This window comes from Dreissena polymorpha, chromosome 7, assembly GCF_020536995.1.
Source record: "Dreissena polymorpha isolate Duluth1 chromosome 7, UMN_Dpol_1.0, whole genome shotgun sequence".
NCBI lineage: Eukaryota > Metazoa > Mollusca > Bivalvia > Myida > Dreissenidae > Dreissena > Dreissena polymorpha.
This window is the reverse complement of record NC_068361.1, coordinates 39252070-39267970: the sequence shown is the minus strand read 5'-3', so window position 1 is coordinate 39267970 and position 15901 is coordinate 39252070. Positions and strand designations below refer to the sequence as shown.

General features: G+C 35.8%; 1 protein-coding gene across 1 annotated transcript in view; it reads right to left on the bottom strand.

Annotated features, from left to right (window-relative positions):
• Window positions 1-15901, bottom strand: part of LOC127839645 (centrosome-associated protein 350-like) — a 121544-nt gene that overhangs the window by 82538 nt on the left and 23105 nt on the right. The window contains exons 5-6 of the mRNA XM_052368030.1: window positions 8255-8330; window positions 1649-2251 (exon numbers count right to left, since the gene is read on the bottom strand). Coding sequence (XP_052223990.1) covers window positions 1649-2251; window positions 8255-8330 — 679 coding nt within the window. The remainder of the gene's footprint in view (window positions 1-1648; window positions 2252-8254; window positions 8331-15901) is intronic.

Sequence of the window (15901 nt, the reverse complement as noted above, 5' to 3'; positions counted from 1 at the left end):
TTATTATACCTTACAAAGTATCCATTTACAGAAAATGTTCAGCAGTAAAATAATCTAAATCAATATGTTTATAATCATAGTAAGTTGTACTGTTAACCACGAACTGAAAATGTTAAAATTCAATTACAACGTAAATGGAAATGGTTCATTAGATTTAATTGTTGAGTACATGTACATAAGGAGTACTCCAGTGTAGGTCACAATGGTGTCAAGTAACTCAACAAAACAATACCCAAAAAACAAAAGTATAAACTTTGTGCACTGATCAATATAATTAATAACTTCAAAATTTCTTCCTTTTCACATAAGCAAAATCAGCAATTTTACATTGTTGCATGAATATTGGAAAATATATGTGGCCTCTAAAGTGTTAACAAGGTAAATGTTGACAACGGACAAAGCATGACTGACAAAAGGCCATCACAAAAGCTCACCATGAGCTTGTGCTCAGGCAAGGCTTTTTTCTTAATTTGGGGAAAGGGCATGGCCTTCGATTTTGGGAGAAATATAACTGACAAAAATGAGAAAGTGGAAAAAAAATCCTTAAGTAGGCTTGAAATTTGGGTCAAAGTGCAGCATTTAAAAACAAGGGCTGTTTGTAAAACATGCATGCCCCCCATATGGGCTCTCCTTTGTAGTGAGAGCCATCGTGTATATATGTTTTTTGTCACTGTGACCTTGACCTTTGACCTAGTGACCTGAAAATCAATAGGGGTCATCTGCCAGTCATGATCAATGTACCAATGAAGTTTCATGATCCTAGCCATAAGCATTATTGAGTTATCATCCGGACACCATTTTACTATTTCGGGTCACCGTGACCTTGACCTTTGACCTAGTGACCTGAAAATCAATAGGGGTCATCTGCGAGTCATGATCATTCTACCTATCAAGTTTCATGATCCTAGGAATAAGCGTTCTTCAGTTATCATCCGGAAACCATTTTACTATTTCGGGTCATCGTGACCTTGACCTTTGATCTAGTGACCTGAAAATCAATAGGGGTCATCTGGGAGTCATGATCAATCTACCTATCAAGTTTCATGATCCTAGGCTTAAGCGTTCTTGAGTTATCATCCGGAAACCATTTTACTATTTCGGGTCACTGTGACCTTGACCTTTGACCTAGTGACCTCACAATCAATAGGGGTCCTCTGCAAGTCCTGATCAATATACCTATCAAGTTTCATGATCCTAGGCCTAAGCGTTCTTGAGTTATCATCTGGAAACCATTTTACTATTTCGGGTCACTGTGACCTTGACCTTTGACCTAGTGACCTGAAAATCAATAGGGGTCATCTGCGAGTCATGATCAATCTACCTATCAAGTTTCATGATCCTAGGCCCAAGCGTTCTTGAGTTATCGTCTGACAACCACCTGGTGGACGGACCGACAGACCGACATGAGCAAAGCAATATACCCCCTCTTCTTCGAAGGGGGGCATAAAAATATTCTTAAGGAAAAGGGGCCTTTTTCTTGGGGAAAGGGGCCTTTATGAGGCCGTAGCTGAAGAAAAAGCCCTGGCTCAGGTGAGCTAAAACAGAGTTACTTCAATATACCCCATCCCTGTTGGGGAATAACAAGGTCCACAACTTTCCGTTGTATAATAAAATTCATTTTCCACTTAAACAACAATTCTTCACTCACCTGGGTCTAGATTTTTAATCCCTTTGAATTTCCGCGAGCGTCCAGATTCGCTATCCGAATGTGATGCATCTGATATCCGCCCATCCATCTCTGGCGATTCCGAAACAAGATCGAGAAATTGTGACTTTGGGTCTGCACCAGATTTCCTATTTGATCCTGATCTGCTACTGAATGCAGTTTTCTGATTGGTCGCCCCAGGTACGGTCACACTCACATGGGTCAATCCTCGATCATCACTGGAGAGTGCATGTAAATTTCGTGTCAAATTGTTATTAAGAAAATTAATCTCTGTTTCCCTTATGTCCCGTGAATTTGTCAAAGTGGATTGTTCCTCGCTACTGTCCAAGTGATAGCCATTGTTCACTGTGTTATGATTGCTTCGCACATGGACATGGTCTGAAAACTCCACATGTCTGTTGCCTGTCACTTTGTTTCTAAGGCTATGACCTTGGTCAAGATTGTCATGGTTACCATATTTCTTCTCTTGTAGTTGCAGCGACTGTGGTTTTACTCTTGTGTTGGCGGCTTTATGCTCTTGTTTTCTTGTAGACGACTTCTTCCTGATTTCCTTGAGTTCATCTTGGTCTTCACTGTACTTGTCCTCTGAAAATAGTATTCAATATGAGCATCACTTTGGAAAAACAGGGCTTTATGCAAAGTGTGCTCCCATATTAGCCTTAGCAGTCCACTCAGGGCTCCCATATTAGCCTTGGCAGTCCACTCAGGGCTCCCATATTAGCCTTAGCAGTCCACTCAGGGCTCCCATATTAGCCTTAGCAGTCCACTCAGGGCTCCCATATTAGCCTTAGCAGTCCACTCAGGAATGTGCTCCCATATTAGCCTTAGCAGTCCACTCAGGGCTCCCATATTAGCCTTAGCAGTCCACTCAGGCTAATCAGGGATGACACTTTCCACCTGCACACAAGAACATACATGCATATACAAACATATGACCTGGGGACTCAACCTCTGATCCATGGAGTACATACAAGTCCTGTGGACTGAACCTCTGACCCATGGAATACATACAAGTCCTGTGGACTGAACCACTGATCCATGGAATGCACACAAGACCTGTGGACTGAACATCTGATCCTTAGAATGCATACAAGTCCTTTCGACTGAACCTCTGACCCTTAGAATGCACACAAGTCCTGTGGACTGAACATCTGATCCTTAGAATGCACACAAGTCCTGTGGACTGAACCACTGATCCATGGAATGCACACAAGCCCTGTGGACTGAACCTCTGATCCATAGAATGCACACAAGTCCTGTGGACTGAACCTCTGATCCATAGAATGCACACAAGCCCAGTGGACTGAACCACTGATCCATGGAATGAAATCAAGTCCTGTGGACTGAACCTCTGATCCATAGAATGCACACAAGCCCTGTGGACTGAACCTATGCTTCATGGAATGCACACAAGACATGTGGACTGAACATCTGATCCATGGAATGCATAAAAGGCATGTGGACTGAACAAATTCTATTCCATTGAATGCACACAAGTCCTGTGGACTGAACCACTGATCCATGGAATGCTCACAGGTCCTGTGGACTGGACCACTGATCCATGGAATGCACACAAGTCCTGTGGACCACAGGACAACTGACCAGTGGAAAGCACACAAGCCCTGTGGACTGGACCACTGACCGGAGGAAAGCACACAAGTCCTGTGGACTGAACCACTGACCAGTGGAAAGCACAGAGGTCCTGTGGACTGAACCACTGACCAGTGGAAAGCACACAAGACAGGTGGACTAAAAACACACAGTGGATTGAATGAAAGGTCACAACAGTTCTTGAAGCCCTTAATTGTGTTGCATCACCCTCTAAAGTAAGAATAAAATCATAAGTCACTTTTTGTCCATACTTTTTATTTTGACAAAACACTACTTGTTTTTGAATATCTTCCTTACATTTCACAATTTAAGTTAAGTTTTGTGTCTGTCAATTATTGAAATTCATGCAAAAAAAATATTGCAACTTTGCAGAAGAAAGCATTAGAAAACCAATTATTCGTAATTGTTGATATAAAACCAATTATTCTTAATGGTTGAAAAACATTCCATGGTAGGTTAAAATTGCACAATAGTTAAGATTAATCATGGTTCCTAATCCCTGGACAATGTCCAATATTTATGTCACTAATTGGCTTAGTAAATGGGAAATTAAACCTCAGTTTTCAAACACACATATTTTTTCAAACAGAATCATATTACTTTGCTGACAAGGGAAAACATTCAGTTTCTGGTGCATTTGATTTAATGTTGTTTACTTCATTTTCAATTCAACTTATCAAAAAAGTTTTGTTCAGTCTAGTTATATGCATATAGCATGGAAATCAAATGTCACAGTAAACCAAAAATAAAGTGGCTTAACATGATAAATAACAAGTGCAGTCAATTGGTTCTCTATTATTTTAATTTAATATTTTTATTGTTCATTCATAAGTTATATTTTTACTGACACAGCAAAGTCTTTGTGGACGTGTACCATAATACAAAATGCCTTCGAAATAATAAATTGCAGGTTAGTTATTGTTAAACTGTTCAGAAATAAAGTGGTGTTAACAAAATAGTGTGTGTAAATTATAATTCCTACACAACAGTGTAGTGACATATTATCAATGAGCACCATTATTACAAAATTTATTGTTAATAAATTGTTCTGGCATTGAGAAAAGTACAAACATTCTTACACTGACTGATCCAATATAGGTAATAAATAATGCTTACAAAATGTGAATTTGCCCTTGAAAGGCATAGGTGGCACATTAGAGGAGAAAAAACGTATGGGAATTATTTGTTTCGCTACACTTAAATACAATTACTCGGGTATCATATGACATTTAAATGATTACAAAACGTGAGATACAGCTTTTTTCAATGCGTACAGGAAAGTGTAATCAAAATGAATTTAAAATACGGTGATTAATAAACATCAATAATAATGTATATGTCACAAAAAACAAATTGCCTACTAACAAGGTTTGTAACGTTGGTTCATGCAACAGAAAGAAAAAAAGAATTAATGATCAGATGTCATAAAATTGTGAAAATATGGAGAATTCAGAAAACTATTTAATTAAGCCTATTAAATTTAATGTAGTAAGCGAGTGATATGGTGAAAAATTGGACAGGGTCTTTTTTCCCTCTATATGTCGTTCAAATTGTTGGCAACAAAAGCAATTGTATTGGCATTTAAGGAAAATAATTATTAATTAGGGAAAAACGTATATTGAAAAACAACTTAATGACAGCTTGAACTAAGTATTTGTGTACAGCAAAAGTATAATTTTTAACAGCCTTAACCTCCTAATGTTAATCTAAATGCAGTGCTTTTTTCTATTCAATGTCGGTGCCACGTACCCAATAGATAAAAGTATATAGTTTTCCATAATAGGCATACAAATTCCCAATTGAAGGTTTAAAAAATAAATATATTTTTTTTTTTACATCTCAATATTTTGTTTATCTTTAATCCAGCTCTATTAGTTTAATCTTAGTAAATATAATATTGAAAACACTTTTATTCTCAATGTTTAAGCATTTGTTAGCAAAACAACAACACTAATTTCCCAATTTTTAAAGTCAAAATACTGCAATTTTGCCCAATCCAAAGGGACCTGGCCCCATTCCAAAAATAGTGAAAAACACAATCAAATGTTAATATTAATAATTGTAAGTGATATATAGCTTTTAGCAAATATCTGAACCCTATTAATTTGTCCACCAGAGGGCAATACCTCTCGCAGTCAAAATCAATTTGAAGGTACTTAAAGTCAGAAAGTTTGCTTATTAAATTCAACATTTGTCATTCAAAGAAGACTGTTTACATTTATTCTTAACCCACAATAATTATTGAATTTAAATAGCGTTACTAAAAATACTCTCAAAAATACAAACTTGACAGCTAAAACCCATTATTAGGTCTATCAATGTTGAATTTAAACCTGAATGACAATTAAAGCCTCAAATGCTATAAAATAGAAATGCTGCCATTTTCAAACAGTAAAAAATGATTGAACCAAATACTTCAATAGCATTTAAACCCTTGATAAATAAAGAAAAAATATCCATCATAAAACTTCGCCTTGCATTTGAATATTATTGCATATGAGTTCAATTCACACTTCAAAATTGGGTGCAATAAATTTACAATGTCAATACAATCCTGTATCTGTGAAGTATAATTTAATGCAAACCTTTCAAATTGGACGAAATCTCTGTGAATTTAATAGATAATAGTTGAATATTTATTTCTGTATTATTAATCAAGAAATGCAAACCATTGCAATTGGCAATTGGGTGAAAATTACGTGAATTTGTGGACAATATATGTGCACCATTAGATCGCGGTGGTGTAGTGGATGAGGTGTCCGCCTAGCGATCGGGAGTTTGTGGGTTCGCTTCCCACTCGGGGAGCATTCTCATTATCTCCTCCATAGACACCTAGTACTGGTTCTTCCCAGGAAACGGACTCGATAATGTCCCTCTGCCTATAATGCTCTAAAGGGCGCTTGGCAGTATATATAGATAGATAGATAGATAGATAGATTATGAACTAACAGAGTATTAAATATTGTTTGTGAATGTTTCTTTAAAAGATTAAAAATTGTGCAGATGAAATGAGTATAATAAGCAAGTTGATTGAAATAAATCATGCATAAATTTCAGATAAGTAAATGTGCAATATATATACTATATCCCCATTATATTTCAGCATAGATAGTGTCCAAACAAAACTTTCTGTTATTATTTGATGAATGTGAATATTTAAAATAGACTTTACAAGTGTCTGGAACAAGTAAGTTACCTTCTGCACCTTAAGGATCTGGATTAGATCTAATTCCTTTACTTAAATCAGAACCTCACCACACTAAATATCACTCAAAATCCATGCACTTAACTATACTTTTTGAAAGGTAAAATCCAGAAATAAGACCACAACGTGCAAACTCATTGTTTATCAATAACACCAACACTGTCGCTTCTTGCTTTTCAAAACACATTTATGAGTCTTTAATCTTATTACATCCAGAAGTTAAGCAAATATATCCTATATTTGTGTGTGAGGTTTGTATGCATATGCTTATGCTATATATCACCAGCCAGGGTATTTGGGACACAACGATTATTGAACACTGATCCACTCCATTCAAAGGTCAACCATATTTGACAGTCATAAATGGATTGGAGGTACATGGCAAGTAAACACATGAAGGCTATAGCCAACTCTTCCGAACCAAATCATACAGGTGAACAATCAATTTCTGAACATAAAACCGTGCACTTTGGAATACATTGTTAATGCCTCAGTAAACAATCCTCAGTAAACAATCCATAGCTAATATATTATCATTGCGTATTTTAAATTCGTCAAATTTAATACTACCTGTTTTTTGTTTCAGTCCTGTTATTATTCTCACAGCCACAATAAAATACATCAGTAATGACTTATAGGTTGAAACATTAAATCATTAAAATGTCATTAGCAAAATAACTTCAGACAAAAGAATTTCTATACTTGGACAAAACTTTATAATAAGTACATCAAACATGCTGCTCTTTTTTGGAAATAAGGGTTTTTAATGTTACAGACCATATTTTGCAAATCAATATGTGGTTAGAAGCCTTAGGTACAGTATGGAAGACAACCCCACTGCCTGTTGCAGCAGACAACAAATGTCATTCTCCTAGCAGAGTTGTCGTTTGTGCCTCAACATAAATGTAAATGTGATGAACCGCTGTGTATTGGTACACTGCAATGGGTTTATATGACTCATAGCATTTAACAGCTTGTAAAACAAGATTGGCCAGTCTGGTGTTTATCATTAAAATCTGGACATATTGGCTGCTTTCAGGGAAAACATGGCTTAATGCATTTCACATAAGATAAGCCTGTGCAAACTGATTAGCCTGTGTAATGCGCACAAGCTAATCAAGAACGACATTTTACAACAGCGAACACTTACAATGCTTTCTGCGCTTTGATAAGAAGGTGGTACTGGTCAAAAGCGGAATAAAACAGTAACAGAGCAGCTGCAGATTTCTGGACATTTGTATAATTAATTTTTAGAAAACAAATTGATTGCATTCCATGGATAGGCTTTATTCTAGCCTAATCAGTAAAAGAAAAGGTAGTCAATGAAAATGCTATCATGTTATCACATGCTTTTGATGCAAATATAAAATAATTGGAGGTATTATGGTTGTATTTCAATATTAACCCTTTCAGCACTGGAACCGAATTATGAAGGCCTTTGCAAACAGTTTGGATCCAGATGAGACACAACAGAACGTGGCATCTCATCAGGATCCAAACTGATTGCCATTCTGATAGTGTCTTCTTTGAAAAAAAAATCAAAGAAAATGCTAATTTTAGAAATTCAGCAGACAACATTTTAGCAGACCACAAATTTCCCAGCATGCAAAGGGTTAACATGGTATACATGAAGCATTTGATAAAACAATAATTTACAACACAATAATGGTGTTCATTCACACATGGGTTGTTCAATGAAATCTTTATTAACCCAGGGGGCCAACTTGTACTGTACATTAACACATGGGTTGTTCAATGAAATCCATACTTACCAAGGCGGCTAACTTTTCTTGAATTCTGTGTCTTGGACTTCAGATAGGCAGATCTTCCATAGTTGTCAACAAGCACCTAGAAACAAACAGTGGACACAGCTTTAACCCTTTACCACTTAGAAACGTATTAAACTCTTCATCACTTAGATGCCTATTTAACCACTTTGATACATATCCTACCCTTTACCACTTAAATTTAAATAAGTATTTAACCCTTTTCTGCTTAAATATGTATTTAACCCTTTACCACTTAGATATGTTTTTAACCCTTTACCCCTTAAATATGTATTTAACCCTTTACCGCTAAAATATGTATTTAACCCTTTTCTGCTTAAATATGTATTTAACCCTTTACCACTTAGATATGTTTTTAACCCTTTACCGCTTAAATATGTATTTAACCCTTTACCGCTAAAATATGTATTTAACCCTTTACCGCTTAAATATGTATTAAACCCTTTACCACTTAGATATGTATTTAACCCTTTACCGCTTAAATATGTATTTAACCCTTTACCACTTAGATATGTATTTAACCCTTTACCGCTTAAATATGTATTTAACCCTTTACCACTTAGATATGTATTTAACTCTTTACCACTTAGATATGTATTTAACCCTTTACCGCTTAAATATGTATTTAACCCTTTATCACTTATAAATGTATTTAACCCTTTACCGCTTAAATATGTATTTAACCCTTTACCACTTATATAGATATGTATTTAACCCTTTACCACTTAGATATGTATTTAACCCTTTACCGCTTAAATATGTATTTAACCCTTTACCACTTATATATGTATTTAACCCTTTACCACTTAGATTAGTATTTTCACGCATTTGTAGTCCCAAAGAAAGGTAATTTTCATTAGAGACCTTTCTTACCAGATTCAAGTTTAAAAGGCTTCATTTCCAAACCTTAGATACTGATGAGCAACAAACAGCATAAAACCTGAACATACTGCAAGTTACTCGCAGACTGTTCTGGTTTTATGTTGTTTGCACATAGCCATTTTCACTTTGCTTCTGATTGGTAAAGGGTCAACAAAAACATGTCAACTTCACTAATGCCAACATGACATATGTTTGGACACAGCCAAAGCCACCTGCAGTCAGTAAAATAGGAGTTGCTTGGATGGGTTAGGGGAGAATCACTGTGATGACCAAATGATGGCTAAAAAATCCCAATTGAAGATTTCCCAAAAAAAATTAACAGTTAATTAATTTATCTAAATAATCTATTAGCCTCGGTGACCTTGACCCCAATGACCTCAAACCTCATCAAAAAGGTAGAGGTCCATGCAAGGTACCTACTCACCAAATATGTAAGAGATCGGTAAAATATTGAAGGCGCTATGAGAAACTGTAACAAAAGTGTGACGGAAGGAAGTAATGAAGAAAGGAAGGACAAACAGGCAACTATATGCTCCCCAAATATATTTTCGGGGAGCAATTAAAAATCACTGTCTATTTTCATCTCCAGTATTCTTCATTGTTCATTAGAACTGTATACTTCCTAGATGGATGCTAAACAATTGGCTGTATATTAAAACACAACACAATAAATGAACTCATCTATTTTTCAAAAATGATCTGCTATAAGTGAATATTTAACAAGGGACAAAATTGTCACAAAACCAGGTTTTCATTGTGAAAAAAAAATCTGATAAAGGGAGAAAACTCAAACTGAACTTTTGAAATGACCAAAAAAAATTAACCCCCTTTGTAAGTTTTTTTTTTTTTTTTTAATCTATTTTTAGTCGTGGCGACCTTGACATTGGAGATATTGACGTGATTCTTTCGTGGGACACACCGTCCCATGATGGTGAACAAATGTGCCAAATGATTTTAAAATCTCACAATGAATGACATAGTTATGGCCAGGACAAGCTCATTTATGGCCATTTTTGACCTTTGAACTCAAAGTGTGACCTTGACCTTGGAGATATCGACGTAATTATTTCGCGCGACACACCGTCCAATGATGGTGAACAAATGTGCCAAATGATTTTAAAATCTGACGATGAACGACATAGTTATGGCTCGGACAAGCTCATTTATGGCCATTTTTGACCTTTGAACTCAAAGTGTGACCTTGACCTTGGAGATATCGACGTAATTATTTCGCGCGACACACCGTCCAATGATGGTGAACAAATGTGCCAAATGATTTTAAAATCTGACAATGAACGACATAGTTATGGCCCGGACAAGCTTATTCCGCCAGCCCGCCAGCCAGCCAGCCCGCCAGCCAGCCAGCCAGCCCGCCCGCATTCGCCAATCTAATAACCAGTTTTTTCCTTCGGAAAACCTGGTTAATAAAAACAATACATAAAAAGTCTCCTAAAATGTATTTAATAATAATCAACATGAACCATGCAAAACAGTTGACTAAATTCACCCAAATTTAAAAATAGTATCTGACCAATCAATATGGCAAAAATTCTAGTAATAACAATACAAAGTTATGCATCATTATACATGTGCCAATCCATTAAAAACAAGGCTATTGTCAAGCAATATGGTCCCCTACCGGCTCCACCATTGTCAGAAATTCCACCATTTTCAGAATTAATTTTTTTGGTTGCCATAGCAACCACAATTTTTGACGTAGGAACAAAATGAAATGACGTGCATAATGTCCATATTGCAATCTATTCATGTTGCAAGTTTCATGAAAAAATATTAAGAACTTTCAAAGTTATCGCAGGATCCAGAAAAGTGAGCAGGATCCACATTTTCAGCAGTATTTCTAGTCTATTTGTTGCCATAGCAACCAGAATTCTTTACGTAGGAACAAAATGAAATCATGTGCATAATCTCCATATTGCCATTTGTCCATGTTTCAAGTTTCATGAAAAAATATGAAGAACTTTCAAATTTATCGCAGGATCCAGAAAAGTGTGACAGACTGACGGACCGACAGACTGACTCACAGACAGACCGACGGACTGACGGACAGACGGACAGACGGACAGACAGACACACAGAGCAAAAACCATTAGTCCCCTCCGGTGAAACCGGTAGGGGACAATAACCATCTGGAACCTTCATAACATAAGAATTATAGGAGCCTAGTAACGAACCAGTCACTTTTACATGGGAAATGCATTAATTCTGACATGCCAGTCTGCAATTGATATCAACAACTAGCTAACAAATATTCTTTAAAAGGAAGTTATTTGTCGTTTTTTTACATTTGTCAGTGCTGTCAAAAATAATCATTGGATGGGCAATTATTAGATCCACAGACAGTGTCACAGTATGACCACCTTCAATATTAAATAGCTGAAAAGATTCTTTTTCATCTGCACTTTCTCTTCCATTTTTTACTTTTGGTCTCTAATTATGCATGTTCTTCACTTGATGAGTTTCTAACAAAAAATATAATTATCTTGTCATATTGTCAAATTGACATTATTCATACTCACCAATGTAAAATTCCACTAGACAACTTCCACTGGCAACTCAAAGTTTGCTCAGGGCTAAAAAGGGATCTGAAATACCTGCCCATTCCTTCTGCCCCATTTTTAGATCAATCAGCACCTTTTTTTTTACCCTTTATCACTTAGATACGTATTTTCACGCATTTGTAGGCCCTTAGAAAGTTACGTTTAATAAAAGACCTTTCTTACTAGATTCAAGTTTTTAAGGCTTCATTTCCAAACCTTAGATTACTTAGGAGCAGTAACCAGCATAAAACCTGCTGTTTGCACATTTATTATTTCCACTTTGGCTCTGAGTGGGAAAGGGTTGAACAGTTTCTTGTCTGGAAGCAAGGTTATTCCACTTTGTTCATTTATGTGCAAGTAGAGGGAATATATGGTAATATTTTTATTGACAGCTTTTAGTTCCCCTAAGAATATCAATTTGTGTTGATATTCACAATTGTTTTGGACAAAAAGCATGTAATTTGGTATAATGGCAACTGTGAAACTGGGGGCCACTACAAAGTAACTAAGTAACAAGTAAGGGCGACCTGATTTTGTCAACTAGTTACAATGGTAGCCCTGCAGAGCAGAGTGGATTTTAAGACATTTTTACGACCCTGTCGGATACTGGTACTATAATAGACCTAGATATTACATGCAATATTTTAACCCTTTCACCCATAAGAAGCTAAGTGAAAATGGCTTTTGCAACCAGTTTAAAACCAGAACAGCCTGCGAGTAACTTGCAGTCTGTTTAGGTTGTATGCTGTTTGCTGCTCATCAGTATCATTCTTATAGTTGAAGCCTTTAAAACTTGAATCTAGTAAGAAAGGTCTTATGTTTAATCATATTTAACTTTCTAAGGGACTACAAATGCATAAACAAATGTATCTAAGGGTAAAGGGTTAAGCATTGCTTCACAAGGTCCAGGATTTGATAGGAAGGCAAATAAAGCAATATATGTCCCCTTCCGGCTCCACCATTGTCAGATATTCCACAATTGTCAGAATTTTTATATATATATATTTGTTGCCATAGCAACCAGAATTTTTGACGTACATGTAGGAACAAAATGACGTGCATAATGTCCATATTGCCATATATCCATGTTTCAAGTTTCATGAAAAAATATGAAGAACTTTAAAAGTTATCGCAGGATCCAGAAAACCACCATTTTCAACAGTATTTCTAGTCTTTTTGTTGCCATAGCAACCAGAATTTTTGACGTAGGAACAAATTGAAATGACGTGCATAATGTCCATATTTTTATCTATCCATGTTTCAAGTTTCATGACAAAATATTAAGAATTTTTAAAGTTATAGCAGGATCCAGAAAAGTGTGACAGACTCACGGACTGACGAAAACCCAGAGCGCAAACCATAAGTCCCCTCCGGTTAAACCGTTAGGGAACAAAAATATGTCTCCTTATGTGTTGCTATAATTTAAAAAATCTGCAAACAAGTCTTTCTAAAAAAGATCTGTTTCATTTATTGCAAACATTATCAATCCTTCCAGCTATTCAATTGGAAACCACTATATTATAGATTTTTAATACGATCATAAATAAATAATGTCACTTTTTCCAATCAGGATAAATCAAAACATTAATAAAACTTGACTCTGAAAACACAGAACTGAACCAATAGTTTGATACTCAGTAATTTTGTCCCACTTAACAAGGCATGTATTTATTCAAGGAAGTTAAATGGGACTAATACTTAATACCAAATATTTCCAGAAGAAAGCCGAAAGTGCAATTATAGGCATTTAGTGCAATTATAGGCATTTAGTGCAATTATAGGCATTTCTTGGTGCAAGGATGAACATGCTTAAGGAAACGCTTCAAGTTTTCTGTCAAAACGCATTATCATTTCACTTAATAAATTGACATATAAACACCATTAGGCAAAACTTCAAAGCATACAAATATTATGAGCAAAAGTTCCAAAACAGGCCAGGACATTTAGACCTTCACTTTTCAAAAGAACTCCTCCTTCAAATTTGAATGTTTAAATCGTTAATATTGATAAACAGATTTTGATAAAGAAAGTCATATTTGTTTGTGTTGCTGATTATATTTTAATGTAATATAAAGCTTTATTTTATTTATGGGAAATCACATGATTCTTATATGACCAATCTAGCTATTGTGGCATGTTCAATGTCGCAAATTTTTCATCCATGTTCTGATATTATGCCATTAATAGTGAAAGTGGGTGTCACAAAAATGTACCCATATCCCTTTACCACTTAGATATGCATTTTGATGCATTTGTAGTCCCTCACAAAGTTAAATTTAAATCAGTGCTCCAGCTAAGCCTAAATTGAAAGGCGCCCTGCCCTTCGGAACCTCCGCCCTGCCCTCCCTAGGCCCCCCCCCTGCCCTTAAAAAAAATATACATATTTTTTTTCACATATGATAATAAAAAAAAATATCTTATTACATTGAAATAAATTTATTCCTCATCGTAGAAAATATATTTGAATGGTTTAATAATAATGGGAATAATATATCCTAACAATTATTAATAACATGTAAATTAACATGCAACAGGAAGCATTCCAGAAACATCCGCATGCTCGAAAGTGCCCTTCTGACAAAGTACTGCGTGTCAAAAGTGCCCTTTTGACAAAAAAGCTCAACCTGCATTCCCTTTTCAAATCCTAGCTGGAGCACTGATAAATAAATACCTTCCTTACTCATTCAAATTAAAGGCTTTATTTCCAACCCTTAGAATGATACTGATCAGCAGCAAACAGCATAAAACCTGAACAGACTGCAAGTAACTTGCAGGCTGTTCTGGTTTTATGTTGTTTGCATAAGCCATTTTCACTCTGCTTCTCATGAAGGAAAGGGTAAACAGTGAAAGTGGGGGTCACAAAAATGTACTGATATCTCACCTTTAACAGATCAGTGCCTTATCAATGACACCACTTGCAGATCAATAAAATATCTGACATTGTGATATTTGCACAGGAATGCCTTATGTGTCTTCACATCTCTCCCATTGGAGAATTCGGCAAATAGTTTCAAGTGTGATGTTTTCTCAAGAAGCATGATTAAAAAATTTAGCTTCTTGTTAAAAGTAGACAAGAATCTCAGAACTATGTAACCTGTTGTAGTAAAACCCTGTTTGACCATAGCTAATTGCTTGTGATGTACATGTTTCATACAAACATAAAATCAGTCTTTGCAAAATTACCAGTAGGGTTGTGACTGGCAAAATTACATTTGAGACCCACTCTGGAAAAACGGGGCTTAATGCATGTGTGTTAACCATTTACCCTTTCAGTGCTGGAACCGAATTTTGAAGGCCTTTGCAAACAGTTTGGATCCAGATGAGACGCCACAGAACGTGGCGTCTCATCAGGATCCAAACTGTTTGCTATTCTGATAGTATTCTTTGAAAAAAATTGAGCAGACGACATTTTAGCAGATGACAAATTTCCCGGCATGCAAAGGGTTAACCACTTAGATACGCATTTTGACACATGTGTAGTCCCTTGGGAATTAGATACATCTAATTAAAAACCTTCCTTACTAGATTCAAGTTCTTAAGACTTCATTTCCAACCCTTATATACTGATTAGCAGCAAACAGCATAACACCTGAACAGACTGCGAGTTACTTGCAGACTGTTCTGGTTTTATGCTGGTTCACTTTGCAGCTTATCGGGGAAAGGGACAATACATGTGCATTAAGTGTCATCCCAGTCTGCTTTAATTGTATTTTTCGATAAAGTAATTCTATTCTTCGTGAAAATCCAGATCTTAATTTTATAATTAATTCTGTTGATTATATAATGCCAATAAAAGCAGTTTTGATAGTTTAATTATCTTAACCCTAACAGCGATGGAACCGAATTTTGAAGGCCTTTGCAAACAGTTTAAATCCAGATAAGACGCCACAGAACATGGCGTCTCATCAGGATTCAAACTGTTTGCTATTCTGATAGTATTCTTTGAAAAAAATGGAAGAAAATGCTAATTCTAGAAATTCAGCAGACGATATTTTTGCAGACACTAAATTTCCCAGCATGCTAAGGATTAAATTGCATATTGCAAAGATCTGAAAATATCTTTTATATAACATTTAAGTCAGTCTAGGCCTTATGAAGACTGCAGAACATGTCATATATGTATCCAGCTGCACTCTAACCCTTTGCATGCTGGGAAATTTGTCGTATGCTAAAATGTTGTCTGCTGAATTTC